Genomic DNA, 21,036 nt, shown 5'->3' with positions numbered 1-21,036 from the left:
CTCGACTCCGAGTGAGATTTGGGCTCCGAGGCGCTGGTGCCGGTCTTCGGCGCTGAGTGCTTAGATGTGGAAGCAGTCGGCCTGGAGGAGGAAGATGGCTTCTTTTTCGGTGCCAGTAGGTGTGTGTCGGCACCAGGGGTAGGCTGACTCAGGCCTGAGTCACCTAAAGGATTATTAGGCTTCTTTGCCGAGCTCGAAGACAGGGCATGGGAAGCAGTCTCTCGGTGTGCACCCGGGCCCGAAGGCGAAGGTGTGACCGAAGCCTTTTTGGAGGGTGTCGAGAAAGGGTCCGGTCGACAAGTGTACTTACGACCCGCTGTGCCGGAGTGATGTCTTCGACGTCTGAGTCGCCGTCGACGCCATGTTCTCGCTCATGTTCTGGCACGTCGACGCCTCTAAGAAGATGTCGTCTGGGATCGAAGATGACGCGCGAGCCATGGTTCTTTGAGCTCGTCAGTCCCGAATCGTCTTTTTGGAGCGGAAGGAGGCGCAAGCTGAACAGTCTCTGGCCTCGTGCTCCGGTGAGAGGCAAAGGTTGCACACCTCATGGAGATCGGTGTGGGGAAACTTTGACCCACATTAAGGACACTTCTTGAATGCCGTCCTTTCCATTAGCCAGAAGATAAGGCCTGGGTAGGCCCGAAGGCCTTTGTCGACGACCGGAATCGAAGATTTCGAAGTTGTGAAGGGTCGCGTCAATTGGAAACGTGTTCCAGACAATACCGTCGAAAAGGGTGAAGACTCCGCGCCGAAGGAGAATCCGTTCCAAACCGGAGTGCAGGAAAAACATCCGAGCCCGATGGCGGAAAAAAACAATCTAAGGATGGAGCCGATGTCCATGCGCAGTATAATCCAATGGAGGAGTCACTTATCCTGTGGCTTCCAAAGACTATTCAGGACAAAAAGAAACTGCAAACATCTGGGCCCAACACTAGGTGGCGATCTATGCACAGTGTGTAATCTGCAGCTCATATGCCTCGAATATATATCCATAGTAAGGTATAATGTGCACAGAGTCTCGTGGATCCCCAGATGTTTACAGAGGCTAAAGTAAATAATGCCAATGCTCTTTTCTGATAGTGTGCGGGAGCAGTTAGGCTAAACAGAGGGCAGTGTTAAGCATTTGTTGTACACACGGGCAAGAAGTTATTACACACACTCAATGACTAAATCCGAGAAAGACGGTTTGTAAAAATATTAAAGATTTTTAGATCATTTTTACAACCATAAACGTTGATGCAGGATAAATGCTTTCGGAAATATAAATTTGCAAAGCTCGGTGAAATAGCAATAATTCAAGAGTTCAGTTCAATGCGGATGTACCGCTAATAATGTGACCGCCACAGTCACTGCAAAGAAAGGTATTGAGTTAAAGGGCGGGAGATTGCCAACACATTTACCGCCAGGGAGCATCGGGTCACCACAGGCAGTTCTCAACTGGTATGATGAAGGTCTTGGGGTGCCCAGGGCTTGTGTACAGCAGGCAGTATCACGTCACCTGGATCGAAAGTAACGGAGGTCGCAGGCAGTTGTCCATGTCATCGTCTGCAGTGGTCCACTACCTTGGAGGTTTCAGAGCAGGCCGTTGCGGTTGGGGCGGTCGTGCCCAAGCTGCTACTTTGGGTGCAGCGGACGCCACCGGCAGGAGGGTGCAGGCTCACAGGAGCAGGACTGTTCACAGCATTGGTTGCAGGTGCTGTGAGGATGCACTGAAGGGGATCAGTCAGCGGTGTGGAGGTCAACAAAACTTTGTTGCTGCAACTGGAGGCTTGGTGCAGAGACTAGCAGGGTTTTGTGCTGGTTTCTTTCTGCAGCTGAGCTCAGTTCTTGGTCCAGCAGTACATCGTCTTCTGTTTATTTTCGTCCATCGAATCTGAGAATTAAGGTTAAGGGGTGGACCTAAATACTAATTTTAGAGGTACTTACTTTTAGGATGACTACACCCTTTGTATGTGCACTCCCTTTGCGGAGGGGGCATAGCCCTTACCCTATTGGCTAAAATCCCCTGAAACATTAAGAAGGATGTTCAATGGAGGGTGTCACTTCAGCTCAGGACACGAGGGGGGACACACCTCTCCTGCTTACTAATTTTCCCACTGACCTTGCTGCTAAAAGTGGGGTTGCGTCATGGGGGCGGTTATCTCCACTAGCTGGATAGACCTTGGTCAGCATAGCAAAGTACAGGAAGCCTTTGAGGCTCACTGCTGTTCTATACAGTTTGTGATTGGGGTTACCCGTGGAACACCTCCACCCAGAGCAAGCTTTGTTTCTGAAACACAAGAGCAAAAGGCTAACACCTCAGGGGGTCAGAAACATTTCTAGAAGTGGAAGGCTGATGCAGACCAGTCAGGCACATATTAGTGGTTTGGTAGGTTTGCAGGGGGCACCTCTGAGGTGCCCTCTGAGTACATGTATTAATGAATCTAACACTTGCATCAGTGTGGGCTCGTTAACCTGAGATGTTTGGTACCAAACATCTGGGAATTCGTTGAAGACATCATGGAGCTGTGCAATGTTTATTGACCAGTTCCCAGCCCATGTGCTCAGTATGGCTTCACTGTGCACTTATGATGTCCAAGAATAGACAGACACTATAGGGGCATATCTGCTCAAGCAGTTATGCCCTCACATGATGTATAGTGCACCCTGCCTTAGGGCTGTAAGGTCTACTGTAGGGGTGACTAACCTATGCCTCTTGCAGTGCTGGTAGGCCTGGCATATGGGGCTGTGTGCCAGGTCAACTAATCACTTATCAGCACCAAAACATGCAGGCTGCAGTGGCAGTCTGCATGTGTTTGGTGAGGGGTCTCTTGGGGTGGCACAACACATGCTGAAGCCCTTGGGGACCCTCTCTGAACACAATGCCCTTGGTACCACTGAAACATTTTACAAGGGACTTATATGTGAGCCAAAGGTGTGCCAATTGTGGAAACATAGGTACAGTTTGGGAAAGAACATAGGCACTGTGAACCTGGTTAGCAGGAACCCAGTGCATATTCGGACAAAGATGCATCAGAGTCAGGCAAAAAGTGGGGATAACCATTTCAAAAGGAGTACTTTCCTACAGGACTTAAAGGGTAAAGCACCCTCACAGGAATAGCTCCTCAAGTGATCTCTGGACTTCGAGGAGGATCGGCAATGATGCAGGGCCTCTGCTAGCTGCACCGCCAGAATTCTCAAGCAACGCTTCCTCAACGCCTTAGGTCAAAGACAACAGGAACCACACTCCTTGGAGTTGTGATGTTCTCTGAGGCACCACATACAGAAGGTATAAACATCTGTGATCAACATTTGTCTGCCACAAGATCCCATGGGGCTTAAACCCCTAAGACATTTCAAGAAAAAACACAGTTTGCTCGAAAAACTGTTGAGATGAGCTTAAAACGGCCCTCTAATCTACTTGATCTGTATTGCAAGAGCGAAAAAGTAGAAACGGACGTTACCGAGGAGGTTATATGGACTAAGTCGACTTCACATCAGGTGAATGACCCTGATAAGGAATTGAGCAATGCCCTCTTTCGATGAGCAGATGTGCTATGGAAAAATGTCCAGATCTAGTCTCCCTCCCGCAGGAGGATTCTAAAGTAAGGAATCTGCGGCTAGATGTCTCTATCAGATATGATTTTTCTCCCATTACCCAATTTCTCTTATTCCTAAACTGTGTGAAATACTGTCCCTAGCAGCAAAGTGGAGGACAGCTTGAGGTACCAATCTCTTTTTTACTATGCCCTAGAGTTTGATTCTTCAGATCATTTGAATGAATTGTAGAAACGCAGGAATTGTTTTTTTTTTTACCTTGAAGTTTGCCAGGCAAGAAAAGGATAGTGGAACTGAGAGACACTCACTTTATTTGTACGCAAACGAAATTCGGAGAAGAGGAAACAAACGCTTTTCCCCCCACAAAGGAAGTCCTCAAAGGAAATGTCATCAACCAAAAAGCAGAGCAGCAAAGAAAAGCTTATCCCTGACGCTAGCCAAAAGATAGATTAAACAAAACTGGGTGAGACTGTCTAGTAAGGTATTTAAAGTGGGCAAACTCTTAGGGTACCCAGAGGGATGCTTGCCCTGGGTTCTAAATAATAATTGTTACAGGGGAAGCTTTTTATACACAACTCTTTTTCAGTCATGCCTATGCCAGTAGTCATTTCACAACCTGCTGGGAAGAAGGATGAGCAGGACAAGCTTATGCCTCCCCCCCCAAAAAGATACATGGGGGTTGAATTCAGGAGCATATCCAGATAGGGTGTATGCTTTGATACCAAACTCACACTAACTTAACTCAATACGTTTATTACAAGCTACGTTTTATATTTCATAAGATAAGCACTCCTCTTTGTTGAGGTTTGTGTATTTAATACAATGGGTAGAGAGACACATCAATGCTTGCCTTGTTAGGCAATTCTTATGTTAAATGGAATGACAGTGAATACAAATTACATATTTAAAACGGAGTTTGGGTCAAACCTTTGCATCTGGATAATAATTTTAATCTGTATTTAGCTGTAAATCACATTTCCCACACTTGTGCCAGGTAAACACTACACATTTAGAGAATATGGTTAATTATATTTACATTGAAATGGGCACAAGAAATGGGTTTAAATATATAATTAACCTCATAGCTGCTATTAAACATTCCTTCCCAGTGCTGCGCTGTCCATTAGAACTAGTGCTGAATGGACGTTCAATGGTCGTGCGCAGCACTGGGGAGGTAGTGCTGCCGTCGGCCAATGCACCGAGGCAGCACTTAAGGGGTTAAAGAGATTTACCTACTATGGTGCCGACGAGCCTCAGTCTTGCGAGTCTGATGCTCGGTGCATTACCCAGATTCCTGCCAAAACATGAGCTTTGAGATTCACCACCTGCTAGTGGGCACAGACAGTAGTCCAATTGTAATGGTTTTATCTCTGAGCAAGTATACATGTTCCTCAACTATGTCTCTGCATGACCGGGTGTGTCTGTCATTGTACCATAACTCTGACAATACTCCATGCTACCTGGCAGAGACTGTCACCTTAGTGTGTGTAAACTGCCAATGATGTTCCCCTCTTGCTGCTTTGAAGTGTTGGCCAGTCAGTTGGTATACCCAACATGTGTGTTGTATTGTAGCATTTGCACTGCGCCTTTCTCCCCCACTAATGAGCCATCATTTTTTTCTTGTTAGGCATATAAAAAGCCAATAATTTGTTATCTAAAGAATTCGTTCCACAGTGTGGCCGATGCAAAACATGATTTGATACATCACATGCCAGGTACTGATGAGTGCTCCTAACATGTTACAACAAGTCTGCCTGAAGTTGCACTTATGCATGCATGTTGCTGAAAAGTGTAGACGCTAAAACAAAATTCTTACAATGCCTGCTATGATAGTTTAAGTTAAGTTTGTGGTAAATCTTCATTGGTTTGGTGTTAGTGGGCCGGTGTTTATTGAAGGCTAGTCTAAGGAAGGGTGTGGCTCAATTCAATTAACTGCCAACCTAACTGACAGATGTTGTTACATGGGAGTAAAGGGGTCATAGGAGAGGATATGCTATAAACTAGAAAATCAACATAGACCATTCATACAGGTGTTTATGGGGACTTCCCAGAATCAGAGATGCTAAGACCTAGCAAAGCCAACAAGCACCATTCATACAAAGCTCTACATTCTTCACTCAGGAGCAGAAATGCTATGATACAAGAGTTTATCTCTTGCTACCGGCAAACAATGGTTATAGCCATGCAGCGCTCCAAAAATGTGGCGATCATCTTCTTGATGGCAGGCACAGAATAGGTCCAGTGTGTATATTAGCTTTTGATGTGTTTTCCCGTGAGACAGGTAAGTAAAAGGACTATTTCAATATATGGAAACTCCCAGGCAAAAAATGTATTTAAAAGCCAGGCAAATTAATTGAATCTGAAAATATCTGCAGGAGCTCCAGAAAGTTACAACATTGAACAGCCTTACTCAACACTAATCACCTTCTTAGGGTGCGAGGCTGAAGCCTGGGACAGCTCCCACAGGATGAAGAAATGGGCACATTTGAGAGCTGGTACCATAATCTGTAAGACAGAAAGGAAGAAAGGGGCTGAGACAGTGAGAAGAAAGGCATGGCTACCATTGACAATGTTCAAAAACATAAAAGTACGCCAACTCATGTTAGACCTTGGCAGCATATGAGGGTGACATTGAGAAAAGAGAAAAGCTGAAGCATTTCAAGCGGTGACCACTAAACTAGAGGATTTGAAAGCAAACGAAGAATGACTAAAAGCCAGATTTGGAGACTGAAAGAAGAGAGACATGGGCAGTAAGAAAAAAGCATAAGTAGGCAGAAAGATGGAGACATAAAAAAACGGACACAAAGCTTGAGAGAAGAAAAGAAAATAAAGCACACCAGCAATAGATATAATTAAGTCACCTTCAGCAAAGAGAACCAATATGCAGCAACCCCAACTGTGTTCTCTGTTGCCGGCCTGACAGGGAACCACCCTTTAAGTATTCCAGTCTCAAGTCATCTAAGCTGTGGTTAATTGCACCAAACGGTCATTCTCTCAGTAAAGACTATCGTTCTTCTGTAGCCCTTCTTACTCTAAATCTCCTAATGCCCATAATCTTCTCTTACATTATCATTACCCATAAAGAAATAGTTACCCTTCCACCTTACCTAGAAGACTATCAATTCATGTTACCTGTTTGGGGATCTCTCCTGTGTCTATTCCTCTCTTCAGCAGCTGACAGCACGGATCGAAGAGTTCCCACCTGGTCATATTGTGAGCACTGCAGCAGGAAGGCAGAAAACAGTGGCATCTGTAACAGACAATCTACCCACTACAAAATGCCCACATATGGAAAGTACACTAAAGCCTTAGCGCATTACAAAGAAGCTAAGAAAGTAGGATAGCTGGAAATAAGACATCCAAGGGGAAAGGAAAATAAAGAGATGGACTTCAGGCAAACTTCAGCTTTCTCTACACCTCAAAATTTGAAAGAATGCTGGTACCATCCGTGTATGGAAACCAATTCAGTCTGTGTTAAAAGGGAGACAGAATATGTAGAGCAAGAGTAAATACGTGATGTATAGCATTAGAACACAAGTCACTGGTTGATAAGGTCACAGCAAAAAAAATAGAAAAAAAAATATACATGAGGGAACCAACTATGTAAAACTATCCTTGGACCAGGCAGACTCCAAATCTCGATTTGCCTAAATAGTTGGCTTTCTTGGGAGCGGAAGAATGAGACAACTACCACCCAGGCTGCCAACCAGGCGTAAGCTTGAGCTGAAACCGCCATTCATATTTGGCAGAGGAAATTTCCTCTTACACTGCCATCAGAGAACGTGGGTAAAGTAAGCATGGAAGTTATGGAGAATGATGGAACCCAGCTACTTCTTATATCCAAACTGCTGATACCCAAGTAGAAGATTACATAGCACAAGCTTCTCAGGCGAGTGCCAGAAGGAGTTTGACTGCTAGATTTATGAACAAGAACCATGGGGTTGAGCAGTAATTTCACTTCTTGCTTCTCCTCCAACTTAGGAAGTGATTTACCTGCTGCAATATTCTACATCTAGACAATTCACTCACTTGTGGAAAACAGAGATACGCTTCATTGTAGCTGACATGTTGTATATTTCATCTTCATCCACTTCGCTGGCCTGATGGACCACCACAGATGCAGACCACATAGACAAGGAGAGAAAATATGTTACTCCTGTTAATCATTAATGCTCTGATATACCTCTCAGCATGAAAGAAATCAATTGTGAAGGCCTTGTTTGTGTCACCATGGTAAGTGCCCCACTGCATACTTTACCAAATGCTGGCGAAGTAATCACCTGCCACTATTGAGTATATACCATATTAAGGAGCCTAAAGAAACTAGAAAAATTACATTCTAGCTAGAGCTACTCTTTATTTTCTAGGTTTAAAAAATGCTGTGATAAGTACGAAATCTCTCACCTTAATTGTTTTCGAATAAATGCATCTGGAAGCAATGTGCTCAAGCTACATTTGACAAACGCCCAGCATATTAGAGACATGTCACACTAGATTAAGAGGAACTGGCAACTACATTCACATGGTAAAATGGAACCCATTAGCAAAAACAATAAAGCCGCAATGCCAATTATGAGATGATCTGCTTGTTCCAAGCCCAGAACCTATCTCCTCCCAAATCAGCTAAACTAATTTTAGATCGCAGCTCTTCTGCTTCTGTCAAAATACTCCTTTATAGGAGTCCATGGTCACCAGAGTTTCCAACCCTTGCGCCAAATACGCTTTTGTCAACACTGCAATAAGTCACATCCGTCCTGGACAATATATTCTTAGCACAGTTCCCCTCAGCTGACATTGAAAGAGGCCATTGGTCGCTATGAAAGTATTATTTTAATCTCTTAATTCTGTTGATGGGAAATGGGCACAGGCTTACAAGTGAATGGATAAATTCAACCTAAACACCGGTGGGGCACTAGAAAAAATATATACTCAAACTCCCAGTGCCTTATTCATACACTTGAAATGCCATACCATGTCTTAAGAGAAGAAACTGTGCAGGAAGCATATTCTCCCACCTGAATATTGGGCCTTATGAAACTATTTCAAATGGAGAAACAAGCTATAAAAGGGGGAGCAGAAATTTCTGCCCGTCTGGTCTTGCTTTCAGGATCTCTTCTAGGCCCACTCAGACACACCTGCATTATCTCCTCAACTTCCTGCTGGAATTTGTCCACAAGGCGGTCGATAAGTTGACTGACAGCAATGTTGACACGGTTGTAGATAGCCAGTTCCTCATTACCAAGGACATACAGAGCACGAGCGGATGCCTCTAGCACTTCCTGATCCGTATGCTTCTCCACAATCTCCTGGATCTGCTTCAGCAGCAGGTCAAGGTACTGCACACCAGAGAAGGATGGTTGAACAAGGGTTACATTGATAACACCAGTACAAACTATACATTTACAGATTTGAAACCCTCATCCCTCTGCAGCCACAAGAGAGCTCCTTGAATCAATAACCAAGTCCCTACTGTTTTGAATCAAAGAAAGTTTTATGAAATGAATCTTACTTTCTCCAATCGACTGGTGCAATAAATCTCCAACTCTAAGAAATGAGGAGCACGAAGCAAGATGGCGACCTTCTCAGTATCAGCTGAAAACTGTTAAGAGGGACAACAAGTTACAGAGTCAACCAGCAGCGCTATCCAGGTCACTGAAAATTATGCTCTGGCTTAGATATATTGAGCGAGCTTCCTACAAAGTCAGGAATTTAATTTGAAGGAAAAAGTTACTTGTCATTCTAGCTGTCATGGGTATTCTCTCAATTCATTTTCAGTTAACTTTTACAATATGGGTGAGATCACACAAGTTTTGCAAATCTAACATTTGAAATGCTTAACCATCTTAGCAAACCCAAGGCTACAGGGGGCAACATTTCCCATTGATTTTCAAAAGGTTTTATTCAGCAAAAGGTACATTTTATACAGAGAAACCGATGCATATGACTCGGACTGCAGGATCGAGTTCATCCAATTTAGATGTTCATTGCCAACGGCAACCTGTTTCGACCTTGTGGTCTTTTTTAAAAGCCAAGTTGTATGTGAATGCACAACATTCAAATAAAGTTAAAGTGATAAACATAAAAATCAGGCAGATCATCCAGCTAAGGTATGGAAACTGAAGGCAGACTATTACACTGATCTGTTTATTCTGTTGCCTTTGTCGTAATAACCCCTGCGTTACTAGGCCTCTCCCCCTTCCCCCCGTTTGCTAAGCCTTCTTTTGGCTATTTGGGGTAGTTCGCGTTTAGGTCCCAGTAACTTGTTTTCCACATAAGGTATCCCCGCCAAATTTGCTTCCTTCGCTACAGGGCTACGTTGCAGAGGGGTGGTCTGAGGCCACGCTCTTTTTATTACACTTCTCTGCAACGCAACTCTGTGGCACTTACTGGAGGTACCTGGTGGGCTAGTTGGCCCCCAGGGACCCTCAGGATTCAAGGAGACTTCATCCCCAAACTTAAAACACGCCACAGGACATGTTTGCACACGTCACATCAGGTTTCTTCATCACTGTGCATATATATATATATTCTATAGCAGGGATTCTATTCATGAACAGAACTATACTTGGGACCATAGAAAATCGCTATGTAGAGACTGAGTCACCATACCACCTCAGTACCTATGAGCCAGAGTCCAACTGGCTATGGCGCCTCACTTGCCCTCCTAACCTTACCAGAGAAGCAAGTGAACTGGCACCCCAGAACACACTCTCGACCCTCTCAGGGGTCCCAGTTACAGGACACACCCTTTCGCTCTCTCACTAGTACACACCTACAGTAAAAAAATAAAGACGTGAAGGAAGTTCAGAAGATTTATTCAAACTATTGTGTCCTAAAATAGAGTATTCGTGCCACAATTAGAAAACAAATGGATATTAAAAATCTTGTTAGCGTTGTCAATATACCATATATCCAAAGAAAAGTCCTTTCATGTTATGATACAGAATATCCTAAATCCACTCCCTTCTACTGAAGCTAGATGTTTATATATCAAAGATCTCTGGGATTAGTGGAGGACCCCAGACCTTAGAATACACAGATGGACGTTCAAAATCCCAGCGGATGCAGCAATATTGTCTCAAAATCCTCGCTCAGATATGGGTGTTTAAACTCTTGTGCTCAGTTATATGACAAAAAATGTGCTCATAAACAACTGAGAGGAGTAGCCATGGGGGCCTGTTTCTCCCCCAGCTATGCATGTTTACATGTAGGCTGGTGGGAGGAACAGGTCCTTAGGCGCACACACAAGGCAGCCTTTGACAGACACATCACTACTTATTTTAGATACATCGATGATGTGTTTTTATTATGGCGAGGTACACAATCAGAAGCGGAAATGTTCATAGAAAAGATTAACATCAATTCTATGAATTTGAATTTTACCTCACACATCCATAAAACAGAAATTGAATTCCTAGACGTGACAATTCTCGTCAGAAATGGAAAACTTGAAAGCACATTATTTAGGAAACCTACGGCAGGTAACATCACGTTACATGCTGCTAGCTTTCACCCGCAGCATCTAATATCAAGTATACCGTATGGTGAATTGTTAAGGTCAAAGCGGATCTGCAGTAGTGAGGAAGATTTCTTAAGGTACCAGGAAGATATGTGTGCACGCTTACATTTGAGAGGCTACAGTGAGAAGATTATTCAGGATGCTATCAGTAAAGCGAACGACTGTCCCAGAGATTCTCTTCTTGTTTATGACAAAACTACAAAGCAAGTTGATGTTGATAAAAAGCAAAGTGATCCTAGATTTATCACTACTTTCTCAAAACTAGAAAGAAAAATTAGATCGATTGTACGTAAACACTGGCCAATATTGTTGACGGACAGTAGTTTACAAGGACGTTTATCCATGACAGATTTAGATAAAAACAGTCCTGAAACTAGGAAAACAATCTCATGGTTACAACCCAGTAATGGTTTCAGAAAATGTACATCATGCAGGGCTTGTAAATTTGGGTGTAGTAAAACTTCATATTGCACTCCCTCTGATCCATCTCCTGTTCTGATTAAAGGGAATTACACCTGCAAAACGGAGTATGCTGTTTACGTTCTGACGTGCACCTGTGGTCTCAATTATGTTAGGAGTACTAAGCAGCAGGTGCACGTCAGAATATTGCAGCATATTAGAGCTATTCTACACAATGACCCAGCATACCCTGTGGTGCGCCATTTTTCTAAATGTCACAATAAAGATATCAACTGCCTCTCATACTATGTAATCAGTGCTATACCGAAATCAACGAGGGGAGGTAACAGAGAAAGGCAGTTAGAAACAAAATTTATTTTGGACTTAGACAGCAAGTGGCCACAGGGATTGAACACTACTGAGGACATGCACACCTTTTTATAGATGTTTTATGAATATTGGAGTAAAAACATGTGTAAATAGTTGGTTGCTAGTTGTTGCAAGTATGAATTTTGTATATATAGTATTTTGTAAATTGCTTATTAGTGATTCTCTCTTTGACCTATTTGTTATTAATTGATGAATTTGAGCAAATTATCCTTTCAAAACTATATTTCTTTTAATGTATTTTTAGAGTGGTATTCTTTCCGGCTGGAGAATTTTACCATTAAGAAGATGGATTGCATGTTTGCCATATCATATAATTATATTAACTTGTGGTCTTAAGATATTTATTATTTCACTGTATCTTTCTCTTTTTTTGAAAAGGGATTGTTTTGCTGACATTTGCACATATTTGTATTGCACTTTATAACAGTATTTACACTTTAAAATTGCTTACACTATGGCACTTTAGATACAATAGGCATTCAGGATTTATCCAGGAATAACTTTACCATTAAGGTACAGGTCATGATATAACATCGATAGGCATATATATAAAATTTAGCAATTTTATTAATGGATTTATCCAGTTAATATGAAATAGATGAAATAATATTGCTTTTTGCACAAAATGTATTTATACATGCAAACTTTAGTTTTGTTAAAACTTCACTGTAAATGTTAACAAACAGGCAACATGCATTTTGTAAGGCGAACTACTTTTGTCTTTTAAAGAAACAATGAAGTCTTTCTTTTATGCCCATGATCAATGTGATCACCACGAATGCATTGTGGGGGGTTGCACTACTTTGCACTAATAAAAGCAAAAAAATGGCGCAGTAATAGATGGATGTGATGAAGGGTATGGTCGGCCCGAAACGGTTCGTTGCAGGCTGTGATTTACGAAATAAAAGAATAACTCGCCTGAAAAGCTGTGTGGTCCGAGTCTCTTTCGCCAGCGGTCGTTGGAAGTGGTTATATATATATATATATATATATATATATATATATATATATATATATATATATATATATATATATATATATCTCCAACGCCCACTCCATTACGAATGGGCCCGACATATGTTGACTTGCCAACAGGATTTCTTTAAGCAAAATTAGCAGAGTTCAGGAAACGCCAGGCAGACGCGTTTCAAGCAGAGATGTGCGCTTTCATCAGTGCCGGTTCCTGTTTCCTTCTTTTCAGAGCCTTGCACCTGGGGGTAATTATAGTGTCCTGAGCAGTCTCTGGCCACTCCTTTGTTGGTTCCTCCCCGCCTCTGTTTGATGTTGTGCTGCCTCCCGTGCACGTGATGTACCCAGAGGAATGCTGGTGCTGCGAGTCCAATGTGCCAGCCCATCCAGTGGATGGCTGACAAATGCACAGTGGCTTGACTCACTGCGTTGCACTCCTCCGTTTTCTGCACACAAGGAGAGTAGTTTGCAATACCTGATGGGGCCTCTGCAGACACACTGCAGCCTCCTTCCCCGAAATGAAAGTCCCAGTGTAATACCATGAGACCTCTCGCGGGGGGGGGATGGGGTTGAGCGCGCTGTATTTCCGTACCAAATCCAAAGTTTTGCTGACTTGGCGCCTCACACCAGACCAGGAGGGCATGTCGGAAAAGCCAGTGAAACAGCATACTGGCTATTAACATGCAACCAACGCCCACTCAATTACGAATGAGCCCAACATATGCTGACTTGCCAACAGGATTTATTTAAGCAAAATTAGCAGAGTTCAGGAAACGCCAGGCAGACGCGTTTCAAGCGGAGATGTGCGCTTTCATCAGTGCCGGTTCCCGTTTCCTTCTTTTCAGAGCCTTGCAACTGGGGCTAATTAAAGTGTCCTGAGCAGTCTCTGGCCACTCCTTTTATGGTTCCTCCCCGCCTCTGTTTGATGTTGTGCTGCCTCCCATGCACGTGATGTACCCAGAGGAATGCTGGTGCTGCGAGTCCAATGTGCCAGCCCATCCAGTGAATGGCTGACAAATGCACAGTGGCTTGACTCACTGCGTTGCACTCCTCCGTTTTCTGCACACAAGGAGAGTAGTTTGCAATACCTGATAGGGCCTCTGCAAACTATATATATTTTCTTTACACCATCACCGGAAACGAGATCTTGGGCTGTCACAGGCGGTCGGAGTCGGGTACCGGCATACCAATAACTTTTCTCTCCAAACTACCTCCAATGCAGAGATAAGGCTCACGGACACCCGGGTCAATGTCAATGTCAATCTTATTTATAAACCGCAAACAATCATCCCCAATAGGATATCACGGCGCTATCCTGACAGTAGTGAGTAGTTAACAGATAAAAGAGTGAAGATTATGTTTAGTCAGATTTTGGAAAAATAAATGTTTTTAATTGCTTCCTGAAGGACAAATAACAGTCTGTTAGTCTGAGTTCCTGCGGCAGCTTGTTCCAGTTGTCTGGCGCAAGGTGGGAGAACGCCCGTCCACCCATCTTAACTGTTTTCACACGGGTGTTACTTGCTCTAGCAGCCGTACGGGAACGCAGATTCCTCATAGGAGCATAGAATCTGATTTTATTTTTTAGGATGCGAGGGCCCGTGTTGTGCAATGCTCTATGCGTTATGCACATTAGTTTGAAGATAGCTCTCTGTCTCATTGGTAGCTAGTGAAGCTCACGCAGGCAGCTTTTGGCAGGGTCTTACTTTCTTTCATTGCAAATTGCCTTTGCTGCAGCGTTCTGTACGACTTGCAGTTTCGCGAAAAAATAGTCCGCCATTCCCACAAACAGGGAATTTCCGTAATCCAGCCTGCTCATTAATAAGGACCCGATTGACTTGCAAAAATCAATTTATTCTTCTGGCAAGTGGAAAACGACGCGTTTCGCCTTTACGGCTTGCTCACGCTCACCATATATATCACAATTCACCATCTTAAATACCATTTAACAAACAAACAAGTGAAAACACCAATGTGCTCAATGTAAATATGGCGGACATATTGGCATAGACTCGAAACAAAGGCAATGTTCAGAAAATGATCTCTTATATACCACATTTGTTCTCGTTTATGATACTCTCAAGTTATATTATACATTAACTATATATCTGTGATAAAATCGTTGTCAATCTCTATTTTACAATCATTTCATATCCCGTTCGTGGCATCTGATAATTAAAGGCATGTCAAACCTGTTCGTCACAATGCGTTCAGAAGGCTAAATTTAACATTTACAGTGTAAAAACGATGCAATTTATGTATTGGCGGCACATATACAATTGTTGCATATCACGTGTTCTTTAAATACGAGAAACCTTAGCTACCATTGGTCAAATCAGACATGATCATATATCCAGTTCACTGATGGACTCCAAGTACAGAGCAACGGTTGCTAAGGAACCAATGTGTATTCGTAGGTTTACATTTACAATATTACGTCATTGTAGCCCCCATATAATTCATTGCCCAAGTGGGCTTATATTTTCCCTATTGCACGTTAATACTGTTTCAGACAATTTCGCCCCAGTGGGCATGTAGTTATTTGTCAATGTCCTCTCTTGTAGTCTCGCCCCAGTGGGCCTATTGCAGCCATTATTACGTATCACCATGTCCATCCTCCAATTTGAACTACACTCAGACAAGGATTGATCTTTTCCTGTTCTCTAAAAAGTTAAAATTGAAAAAATTGTTTAACACTAAACCACAAGAAATTGGAACTGTGAGTAACAATATTACTACAAGTAACCTTAATATGTGTGATATTGAGATGTTACATGCTCTAAGTGATGATTGTATTAATAGCGAGTCTACATTTTCAGTGGCAGAGGTAGGGTACCCTGAAAAGAGCTTTTGGGTTCTGTGGCTGATTTAGGTACCTACAAGTAGGTTCCAATGCACAGTTTTAAATTCAGGAGGAATATTCTATTCCCCTCATCTGAGAAGTGCACACCATCTCCTCTGTAGATATCTTGCATGTTGTAACGCAAGTTATTGTTGTATATTGAACCCATTCCATAGTCTCTCATGTAAGCAGAAACAGATTTATTCACATGTTTCCGTGCTTTCTCAAATTGTGGACAAGATTGGTTGGACCACTTCCATTTCTGTCTTTGGCATATATTGGAATATACCAAGGCAGTTTGTGGAAAAAGTGCCATCAATTGCCCAAAAATGACCTTTAAAAGCATTTCCAGACCTACCCCAGTCAAAGTGCCCAAGTCATTTCCACCACAGTGCACAATTATGAGGTCAGGGTGTGGCAGATGCAAAAAGGTTTTCACCAATGGTATCAATTGGTGACATCTCAATCCTCTCTGGCCAATCCACTTGATGTCCACATTTGGTAAATCAAGGTTGTGAACATTTCTGATAGCTGTGTACCTTTGAGCCCGGTGGATGTAGCTATGTCCAATGATCCAGACAGAATACATGGTGAGAGGTGGTTCTGGTGCAGTCAGATGAAGTGTGGGAATGAAATGCCAGTTGGAACAGTAGGAGTTTACAAAAAAAAAAAACTGGAGTTTCAGTGCTATTGAATCACAAGAAATGATTGGTGGATTTAGATAGTTGAAAACTGAAAGTTAGGGTGCATGGTTCTGTTCTGTGAAAGAAGTAATTTGAAGTAATTTGAATGGTTAAGAAAAAGTCATTTAAAGTAACATTGCACCGGATAAGCTGGTGTATTGAGAGGTCAAACATCCTTGCTGAGTTCATTTGCAACATTGTAGACTAAACTTTTAAACCTGAGAGTTCAGTGAGGAGGGAGTTGCTATGGTAACAGGTAGAAAGGGCTGAGGGGGGGGGAAGGGTGTTGGTTTGAAAATAGTGAGGGAAGAGTTTTAATTGGTTGACATGAGGCATATGTGTGTAGAATTAGAGGTTTTCTGTGCCAGTCATGGTTGCAGTGTCTGGAGTACATACTGTTTGCTCTGCTAAAGAAAAATTGGTGTGTGTGTCTGACACTGTTCTCAATCTCCCAAAGCATTTGTAAAGGTAAGTAAACATTCATTTAATATAGATAGAGACTTGTATGCTCTATGGAGAAGATCTGGAAGCAGATTGTGTTTTTTTAATGTTGCTTTGTGTCATGTTTTTTTATAATGCTTGGTAAAAAGATTTTGCTGCATAGAGGAATTGTATTTTGTAAAATTGAGAAGTTTCAGTAGTGACATGGAATGCTTGTACATAGAACCTGTGCTGTGTTTCTTAAATGTGATGTGAAAAACGATTTTGGGGAAAATGAATGTCTTTTACATTTTTGAGAAGGAATAAATAGTGTCTGCATGATTAAAGAAATATATTTGAACCTTTCACAATGATGTCACCTGTGTTACCTTAGATTAGGAAGCAGATTGAGCTTCTTTCTTGTTGGTTTGTGTCATTGTTAGAACTGGCTATTTCTGGTTGGCTAAGGCTGACGCCAAAGCTAGGCAGAAACCACCATTCTAGTCAGGGCAAGGAAGTCACACGCCAAGATAACCCCTGCTCACCCCCTTGGTAGCTTGGCACGAGCAGTAAGGCTAAACTCGGAGGCAATGTGTAAAGCATTTGCGCCAGCACACAACAGAAACAACATACTAGGCACACTACAAAAGAGGCTCCACACAAGGTTATTATAAAATAACTTAAAATAACTTTTGTATTGTAAAAAAAACACATCAGATAGTATCACACAAAATACATGGTGCCAACTGGCACGGGCAATATTAACATGGCATTATTTACAGGACAGGGCCACATAGGCCACTGTCATAATCAGCACTTAGTAGAAATAGAAATACTGTCAGAAATTAGAATAAGTATAGCACAAAATAACAGTCATAAATCACATCCAGTAACAACTGGGAACAGGTAAGTTTTACCTACGTAACCCTAAACATCTTAGGAGAATGTCACGCAGGGAACCAGGACCTCACTAGGACCACCTGTATTAGAAAGAACAACCACCTAAGTATCACACAGCATTTAGGGGTCTAGGACAGAACACATTACCCATGATGCATAAATATACATTCAGAGGAGTAGTAAAGGGAAACACATGTTGCATAAACCTACACATTCAGCGGTGTTAAGAATAAGGCACATGATGCATCACAAACACATTCAGAGGTGCAGCGCTAGGAGACATGACGCCTAAAACATTCAGAGGTGCAGCGCAGGAAAGAAAGACACATGATGCATAAAACATTCAGAGGTGCAAGACAAAGGAAACACATGATGCATAAACCTACACATTCAGCGGTGTTCAGAACAGAGCACATGATGCAATAAAATACATTCAGAGGTGCAGCACAAGAAGACACATGACGCCTAAAACATTCAGAGGTGCAACGCAGGGAAAAGGAAGACACATGATGCCTAAAAACATTCAGAGGTGCTAGAACAATACAATAGTGCAAAAATCACATGATGCCTAAAAACATTCAGAGGTGCAGGAATAACACATGATGCAAGAAAACACATTCAGAGGTGCAATAACCATACCATTGCGCAAAACTTACATACGCCACCCTCTGTGGCAGTCCCTAGGCCAACTGGCCTTGTTGGGGCTCAGACGCCCTGTGTCCAAATGTCAGGGCGCACTGCCATGCAGCGCCAGTCCAAGCACAAGCCTAAACGTAGTAGGTGCCCACTACTTGCTGGACACCTGTGAAATCCCAAGACCTAAACGGAGCAGCTGGGCTGCTGGGAATCATCAAAGAAACTGTGACAGGGTCCTCACTGACCCTTGGGCGCAAACTGCACCCACTGTGAGAGCCACACAGGCTCTAAAAACACATTCCTCGCAGGCAGGAGAGGGCGGGCACCGGCAATATGCCCGACGCCCCCTCTAACTAAAAATGGCCAAGCACTGGAGCCAAACAGGCTCTTAACAAAATATGCCCCGAGCCTAGCAGGCTCTGTAAATAACTGTGGGGGTCGGTGGAGCCTCTCTCCTGGGGCTCGACATCTCAGAAATGGCCCCCTGAGCCTCCGTAGCTCTAAACACAAGATGGCCCTCGAGCCTCGCTGGGCTCGTAAATCAGATATGCCCCCTAGAGCCTCTGTGGCTCTAAACACAAAGTGGCCCCCCGGAGCATTCGTGGCTCTAAAAACCAATGGTCCCTTGTTGAGCCTCCGGGGCTCTGACACCAAAATGCGCTCCGGCACGATGGAGTCCCTCTCAGGGGACTCGGAATCACTGGAATGCCCCCAAGGCTTGTAAATACAAATGCGGGGTCATTCGAGCCTCTCAAGGCTCTGCAGAGACTGGTGAGGAGACCGGAGGAGCGGCCCGCTGCCAAACGGGGCCGCTCGAGTACTGCCACTGCAGTCCCTGGATCTCATGTGCCCCCCCCCCCCCGCCCCGGCCGTCTGGACTTACCGGCTCTTGGCGGGGGAAGGCTGGCTCTTCCTCTGGTGGCGGTAGCGGAGCTCCCCCGAATCCCGGGAGCTCCGCCCAATAGCGCCCTTGCTCCCCCGGTCCCCCATCTCGGGACCGGGCTCGGAGAGGAGACGGCTTCTTCCCTCAGCGCGGGGCTTCCTTCCTCGAGGCTGCGCGGCCGGACTTCCGGCCCTGGCCGCACCGCAATTGGCCGGCCGAGGATCACTTCCGGGTCGCCGCCGGCAGCGCGGCGGCCGTTTTCAGACACCGCAGGCGGGGCATGAATTAACCGAGGGGTGGGCTCCCTCCCGTTAAAATACATAATACAAAAAATAGCGGGCACCTGCCAGGGGAGAAAAGAATGTCAGATTAGCGAGCTGGGCACTCGCTAGGCAACCACAAGCAGGCTGGGCACCTGCAAAGCAAAGCGCTCCCAGCGCTAATGGCACGATAAAGCGCTCCCAAGCGCTAGAGGGCAGGGAAAACAGCGATCCCAAGCGCTAGAGGAGAAATCAAGCGCTCCTAAGCGCTAGCAGGAACCCACAAAGTCCAGGACAAAGAGAGGGAGCACCAACAGCTCCTAGAGATGACCCCTACAGCATGAAGGGTCCCAGCCACACAGGACAGGGCTTCCAGGGCAAAGCAAAAGCCCCCCATCCTTCAAGGACAGGCAGAGGGGTCCCCAAGAAACCCTCCAGGCATCCAGGGGCTGGGCAGCGCCCGCCCCTGGTAGATTCAAGTCAGAAACAAGAACAAATTGGAAGGGGACACAGCCCCTTCTTATACACAGAAAAGTCTTTGAAGTCTGTGTGTAGGCAGTGTGAGAACCAGCTAGAACTGGTTATAGGGAAGTCCTGTCAGTATCAGGGACACAGGTGACAGTCGCCCAGCAGGGGGTGGAGCCAGCATTGAGGTCCGACAGGCACAGCCCTTCACTATCAGGTGCCATCTCCTCCCACTTCCCTGGCAGCAGATGCTGCCTTTCATCCATGGGCTGACTCAGACAACCTCCTGGGCTCTCCAGCCCCTGTCATCCTCAAACCAGACAATCCACAAGCAGGCCCAGGCACTCCTGGACCAGGCTCACCAGCCAATCACACGCCAGACACAAATTACACAAATATGCCAACTTCTAAAAGTGGCACTTCTAAACTAGACACAATCATGCCGCATATACCATTTCGCAGCATTCAGTCTCACGAGTTCTCTCATACCAAACTCGCCCCTGCAATCCCCAAACATCAGGAACTACCATGGGCACACATATTCCCCATTCATTCCTACGGGAGGGCAGGTCACTCACCACACATACACAGAGAGCTCAAGCACTTTACACTGTACCACAGTGAAAAAGTGCGCAGAGGCCTAAAATCACCACCACCAGGTTTCAGAAACAGGCTAGGAAAAAGCAAAAAGTCTTGGGTTGAACGTGCCTAAAGGGCCGGGTCCAACAGTCATGTTTTTTGATAATGCTTGGTATCAACATTTGCAAGATAGAGGAATTGTATTTTGTGAAATAGTGAGGTTTCAGTAGTGAAATTGAATGTTTGTACATAGGATCTGCACTCTTTCTAAAATGTTATTTAAAAAACGATTTTGGGGTAAATGAATGGCTTTTACATTTTTGAGAAGGAATAAATAGTGTCTGCATGGTTAAATAAATATATTTGAACCTTTCACGATGATGTCACCTGTGTTACCTCAGATAAGAAAGCAGATTGAGCTTCTTTCTTGTTGGTTTGTGTCATGTTTTTTGATAATGCTTGGTATCAACATTTGCAAGATAGAGGAATTGTATTTTGTGAAATAGTGAGGTTTCAGTAGTGAAATTGAATGCTTGTACATAGGACCTGCGCTCTGT

The 21,036-nt window shown here is 44.0% G+C and overlaps 1 protein-coding gene across 1 annotated transcript in view; it reads right to left on the bottom strand.

Moving 5' to 3' along the window:
• Positions 1 to 21,036, bottom strand: part of STAG3 (STAG3 cohesin complex component) — a 1,294,449-nt gene that overhangs the window by 481,065 nt on the left and 792,348 nt on the right. Inside the window, exons 19-23 of the mRNA XM_086945989.1 lie at positions 9,047 to 9,136; positions 8,673 to 8,873; positions 7,567 to 7,637; positions 6,670 to 6,757; positions 5,962 to 6,042 (exon numbers count right to left, since the gene is read on the bottom strand). Of these exons, the coding sequence (XP_086802115.1) occupies positions 5,962 to 6,042; positions 6,670 to 6,757; positions 7,567 to 7,637; positions 8,673 to 8,873; positions 9,047 to 9,136 (531 nt within the window). The remainder of the gene's footprint in view (positions 1 to 5,961; positions 6,043 to 6,669; positions 6,758 to 7,566; positions 7,638 to 8,672; positions 8,874 to 9,046; positions 9,137 to 21,036) is intronic.

The sequence above is a fragment of the Lissotriton vulgaris genome, chromosome 12, assembly GCF_964263255.1.
Source record: "Lissotriton vulgaris chromosome 12, aLisVul1.2, whole genome shotgun sequence".
Classification (NCBI taxonomy): Eukaryota; Metazoa; Chordata; class Amphibia; order Caudata; family Salamandridae; genus Lissotriton; species Lissotriton vulgaris.
The sequence above is the reverse complement of the archived record's forward strand: the minus strand, read 5'-3'. Positions and strand labels throughout refer to the sequence as shown.